The 6,255-nt window shown below is 40.9% G+C and overlaps 1 protein-coding gene across 1 annotated transcript; it reads left to right on the top strand.

Moving 5' to 3' along the window:
* Positions 1–1,906: 1,906 nt before the first annotated feature.
* Positions 1,907–2,764, top strand: LOC112770377 (uncharacterized). Its single transcript, XM_025814743.1, has one exon. The coding sequence runs from the start codon at positions 1,907–1,909 to the stop codon at positions 2,762–2,764; it is 858 nt and encodes a 285-aa protein (XP_025670528.1).
* Positions 2,765–6,255: the final 3,491 nt, after the last annotated feature.

The following is a 6,255-nucleotide window of genomic DNA, read 5'->3' as shown; positions in this document are numbered from 1 at the left end:
TTATTGATAAAAAAATAATTTAAATAACAGTAAAATTGATGAGGATAAGACAACTTAAGCCACAATGAATAAGAATGTCCGTGGAGAGTGTGGTGACGGAAAATTTGTCAATGCAGCAAGTGCCATTGGTGATGTCAATACAAGACGAAATTGTCACGTTGATTGGCCAAAGCCAAACCCACAAAAGGTTAGGCAAATTGAGATTTTGAACCAGCCAAACCCATTGCTTCCAGCTCTTGTATAAAAAATTAGAGTAAAGTACCATTTGTACCCATGAAAGTTGAAAACGCTGACAAATGTACCCACGAGAGAAGAAAACTACCAAATGTAACCATCAATCGTGACATTTGTGGGACGAAACTAACCAAGCCTTATTCCGGCGTTGACTCCGTTAGTAACTCATCCTCCGTGGCACTTCCCGGCGTGACATGGCTTGGGGGGGCCTCTTATGTGGAAATTATAAATAAATACAATTGGATTTCAAAATTAAAATTTTTTTTAAAAAAAAGGGGAAATTAGAATTGAACAGTTATTAAAGGTACACCTCTTCCCGCATTTCACAGAACAGAGGGTAGAGCCCTAAGAGTAGACAGTTCATCTTCTCCACTCACAGAAAATCTTTGGTGCCGACGATAATCTCCGTGTTCAAGAGAGGGTGCTTGTTGGTGTGTTTCGTGTCAGCTGTTGGAGTTGTGTGGTCTCATCCATAGGTAAGCACTAACCTTCGATTTCTCTGTGTTGGTTTTCCGGTTTTTTGGTGCATGGTTGTGGGTATGTTGTTTTTATTAGGGTGTCTTCTCAGTGGCTATGATGTGATTCTGAGTTCGTTTTCTCTTCTCTATACATGTGTGTTTGCAGATGGCAACTATCCACATTACGCTAGTCATTAGTCACAGAGGAAAATTTGAAAAAGGGTGATGATGGGAAACTGGCGTATGTTGGGGGTGAGAAAACAGAGATTGAACGAGTGAATGTGGACACGCTTAATAAGTTCTTCATGAATGACCTAGTAAAGGACATAGGGTACAATGATGTGAGCGAGCTTTACTGGCTTGAACCTGGGAAGGAGTTGAATGGTGGGTTGAGGTTGCTTAGACTAGACATGGATGTGGTGAGTATGTATGAAGCAGCGATTGCTAATGGGAGGAGAGTTGAAGTGTTCACCGAGCATCCAGTTGACCTTCCTGAGTTCGCAGAAGAGAACAACGAACCGGAGCCAGAGCTTGAGATATTAACTGTTAATAGGACCCCAGTGAAGCACAGAACCAAATTGTGTGTTAGGAGACCCCCAACCCCAAAGAAGAAGAGAAAGAAAGTGGTGAAATTGAGTGAGACTGTAGGAGGTGTGCCTGGACGGGATGCTCAAACAGAGGATGCTGCGGGAGAGAAAGAAGTCCATCATACCCCAAGAAACACACAACAACCAGAATTCAACAATGATCAACCAAATATACCCACCCATTCACCAAAGGTTACCTTCGATGAGGCACCAAGGATCATTCAGCTACCAAATCCACCCACTGAACCCAACTTACCGCCATATCAACCTCCGGAAAACACTCATCCACACCCTGAACAACCAAATGTGTCAGCTGCAAGTGAAGAAAATGGAAACCAAATTCCAGTTTCTGCGGAGTCAGTGGCTCCCACTGTGGATAAAGGGCCTGCCAAATCTGTCGAGGTTTTCACACAGTACATCCTATAGCCTTGTCAAGAACCCGGTACTGGTAGTCAACCCAGTAGTTCACAGCCCGAACCAGATATAAATGCAGATATGGGTGGTGGTAGTCAACAGAAGTCCAAGAGACGATCAACAGTCAGACCTCCACCTTCAGGGTAAACATTCATACCCAACCAGGATCCAAACAAGCATCCTTTATTCTATATACCTGTGGATGGTGAAAATATGTCAGAGGCAAGTGCAGGGATGCATTGTTACGAGTCGGAGGAGCTTGATTCCGTTGCAAGTGATGATGAAGACAGTGAGCAGGTAGCATTTCCTCAAGCGAATCCTGATGCTCCAGTGAGGGAAGTAAGGTTGGAGCTTGGCATGGAGTTTGAAAATCTGGACCATTTCAAGAAGGCAGTTAGGAAGTTCAACATCAACTTAGGGAGAAGCATATTCTTTCTAAGGGTGGATTCAACTAGGTGCAAGGCCATATGTTATGATGAGAGTTGTCCGTGGCAGATATACTGTGCAAAACGGTCGTTTCCATTAAGCTTTCAGGTGAAAACGTTTGTGAATGAACATACCTGCAGTAGAGTTAACAAGAATAAATCTGCAGATGGTAAATGGGTTGTACAGGAGCTTGAGGACAAGATCCTTGATCATCCAGACTTGACTCAAAGGCAGGCACAAGATTTTTTCAAGAAGGAGTATGACGTGATTGTGAACGAGAGGAAGATATACAGGGCTATGGTGAAGGCGAAACAACTAATAGAAGGGAGTGAAATAGCTCAGTATGCTGTTCTTAGAGACTATGCTAATGAGATTATGAGGACCAACCCAGGCTCCACTGTGAGGATTAGTACTGATTATGTTGAAGGGACTGTGCACAAATTCAAAAGGATATATATATGCTTGGAAGGGTGTAAAAAGGATTTTTCGGTTGGCTACAGGCCCTTTATAGGGTTAGATGGAACTTTTTTAAAGGGATACTACCCTGGGCAGTTGTTGACTGCAATCGGCCATGATACCAATAACCATATCTATCCGATAGCATATGCTGTTGTGGAGTGCGAATGCAAGGATAGCTGGAAATGATTTCTGGAACTCCTCCAAGAAGACATAGGTAATGCTGCAATCAATGGTCACAACCCCTCAAGAGTTTAATGCTGTACTGGATAGAATCAAAAGGGTTAATCCCCATGCTTGGGACTATTTGAACAGAATCCCTCCAAGTCAATGGAGTAGGAGTGGTTTTAGTGAGTACCCAAAATCTGACAATTATACCAACAACAACTGCAAATCATTCAATTCTAGGATCAAGAAAATGAGAGGGAAACCTATCGTAACTATGCTGGAAGAGGTGCGGTGTTATATGATGAGTATAATTGCAAGAAACAAGAAGGCTTTGGTGGGTTATAACGGGGTAATCACTCCTGTGCAGCAGAGTAGGCTTGAAAAAGAGAAAAGGGAGAGCAACAAGTGGCGGCCGTTTCCCACCGGAGATGATCCTGGAAATGTCTATGAAGTACAGTGCCTGCCTCATAAGGTTATGGTGGATATAGGAAAGAGGACTTGTTCTTGTAGGTTTCGGCAACTGACTGGCTTGCCGTGCAGGCATGCATGTGCTGCACTGGCATACCAGAATAGGAAGCCAGAGGAACATGCACATAACTGGCTTTCTATGGGGGCATATAATAGCACATATGAGTATGTCATCCAGCCTGTCCCTAGCCAGGAATACTGGCAATATGTTGATCTACCTCCTATATTGCCCCCAGTATACAAGAAGCATATTAGGAGGCCAAAATTGAAAAGAGACAAAAAGAATGACGCCCCAAAGGAACCCCAACCAGATCCTCATAGGGCCCCCAGAAAGTATGGCCCCATCACCTGCAAGTAATGCCTAAAGGTACACCATAATTCATATGCTCCCATTACTTGTGCTTTCAATGTCAACAAAATGAGAGTTCATGTTACATGTATTGCAGACTGGACACAACAGTCGTAGCTGTTCCAAGAAGAAGGAAGCCATGGCTGGGAGTGCTGGGGGACAAAGTTCAAATCCACACCCAGCTGCTGAGGATGATGGGGATGAGGCTGCAAGACTGGAGGAGATGTTTTGGGAAGAGACTCTGGAAGCTGTTGAAGCAGCAGCATCTCAGCCACCACATGTAAGTTTAATGATGTATTTTACAACTTCATTCTAAAAGTTCTTAATGAAATCAATCATATGTGTCTACTGTTGTAGGAGACTACCTCAGCTCCTCAACCGATTCCTAATCCAGTGAGGTCTCCTTCAACTAGGCCAACAACTACAAAAAAGCCACCAAGAAAGAAGAAGAATCTGCGAAGACCACCACCAACTACTCACCAACCACAGTCTGCTCCAGTAATACCAGCTACTACTACTCCATCACCCACGGCCTCTGATGTGCCACCCACTGTCACACCTCAAACCATGCAAGCTGCCTCCCAGGGGACTACTTCCAGATTCATGGAATTCATGCCTACTCCCACAGTAGGAGGATCAAGCTCAACTCGATGGCCTCAGCCTGCCTTCCGTCCACCACCGAAAAAGAGGTCAACAACTGCACACTTGAAGGAAGGATCAAGCGGCAGCAGCAACTCCACTCCAATTCCTTGAAGCAAGAGTCTTTATATAATGTTTTTTTTGGTACTGTGTCATGGCAGTTTATGTTACAATTGTTGGATATGCCACATACTATACCTACAATTGCTTATGTTTTGGTTTTTGGTGTTTGTGCATTTGTTGAAAAGTCACACCTATGACTAGTATAACTTGAATACTTCAGTTGCTCAATTTCTACGTACCTATGAGCTTATTTTGCCTTTTTTTCATGTTATTTTGGAGCAGAAAGTAAAAAAGACTTGAAATTAGTATTAGTAATAGATAACTTCTGCAAATTTACAAGTCTTATAAGACTCTTTTTGACATTTTCTGGATTTCACATGTCTACAAATGACATATATAGAATCGAACATGGGTATTTCTGTCAAACCCTAACACTGAAAACTACTTGGGCTCAAAATCCCCTGAGAATCAGATACAAAGTGCAGACAACATTACATACGACCACCATTGACATAATCACAAGCCAAATTCTAACTTTACTAACTTCAACTTCACACTTCCCTAACATCATCAGCATCTTCAGTTCAGCCTTCGCGTCATTAGCGTCTTCCTGCATCTTTCTTTCTGACAGTGGTCTCCTTAAACCCTCCCATTGCCCTTCGATTTCGTCTACCCATGCAAAGAAGTTGTAGTCCGAGTTCTATACATGGCAGAAAAACTATAATCAGATACAGATTCAACTCACACAGAACAGGGTGTAAAATGGGTTACCTTCCAATTGGGACAACGTACGAACCACCTCCCAGGATTCATCGCCGTCCCTGACTGTAACAGCGTCACCCCCAACCCACAGAAACATCTCCCATTGAACTTCCTATCGTGTACCCTTCCTGAATTTGAGCTTCCAGACACACTACCACTGCCAGTCGAAGTTGGAGTAAACAGTCTTCGCCTCGACATTGGTATAATTTCGAAGATTTTTGTGAATCTAGGGTTAGGGTTCTTATTGGGGATGGAACAAGGTTTGAATTTGGAAAATTTTGGGGTTGAAGATACATTATAACGGTCACACACCTCAGCAATCCACGTAAGAGGCCCCCCAAGCCATGTCACGCCGGGAAGTGCCACGGAGGATGAGTTACTAACGGAGTCAACGCCGGAATAAGGCTTGGTTAGTTTTGTCCCACGAATGTCACGATTGATGGTTACATTTGGTAGTTTTCTTCTCTTGTGGGTACATTTGTCAGCGTTTTCAACTTTCATGGGTATAAATGATACTTTACTAAAAAAATTAAGACACTTTCATTCTCAACTTTTTTATTTTATATGACTTTTTTGTTAAAAAATCTATTAAATAGTAATAAAAATTAATTTTGTTGAAGTTTTATTTGTAAATCCCCCAATTTTTTTTAATATAACCAACTATGACCGCTATTATTACTATCTTTTTTATTCTCATCATTATCACTTCTACTTCTACTATTTTTATTGTATAACCATATTTTATCATTATTGTTTTCGTCAATTATTTTTTAGATTATGCTAAGTAACTAATGAGTTTTTTAAACAAAATGAACAACAGGCTCTAAAATTGGCCCAATTCAAGTAAAACACACTACATTCCAAATTACTCACCTAAATCTTAATATTAGAATAACCATCCACACACCTAATGAATTGAACATCCGATATATCAATTGTTCACATTGTTTAATATTTTCATTGTCTACCTATACTTTTTCTTAATTTTTGCCTGTGATATCATTTCTAGCAATAATCTTTTTTTACTTAACCACTACTAGTAAAAAAAGTTCTTATAAATAAACTTATTGATAGTTTGTGAAAGTTTAAAATCCCACAAATTATAAATAAAACTCTCAACAAAAATAATTTTTATTACTATTTAATAAATTTTTTAACAGAAAAACTATTTTATCCTAAAATGAAAAGTTGAAGGTTGAAGGCTGAAGTTTTTTTTTTTTTGAATAAAAAA

The sequence above is a fragment of the Arachis hypogaea genome, chromosome 18 (genome assembly GCF_003086295.3).
Source record: "Arachis hypogaea cultivar Tifrunner chromosome 18, arahy.Tifrunner.gnm2.J5K5, whole genome shotgun sequence".
Taxonomy (NCBI): domain Eukaryota; kingdom Viridiplantae; phylum Streptophyta; class Magnoliopsida; order Fabales; family Fabaceae; genus Arachis; species Arachis hypogaea.
Note: the sequence above shows the minus strand (reverse complement) of the source record. Positions and strands in the feature narration are given on the sequence as shown.

Excerpts from the sequence above, each read along its gene's own strand:
- LOC112770377 (XM_025814743.1), top strand. The coding sequence starts at position 1,907 with ATGTCAGAGGCAAGTGCAGGGATGCATTGTTACGAGTCGGAGGAGCTT.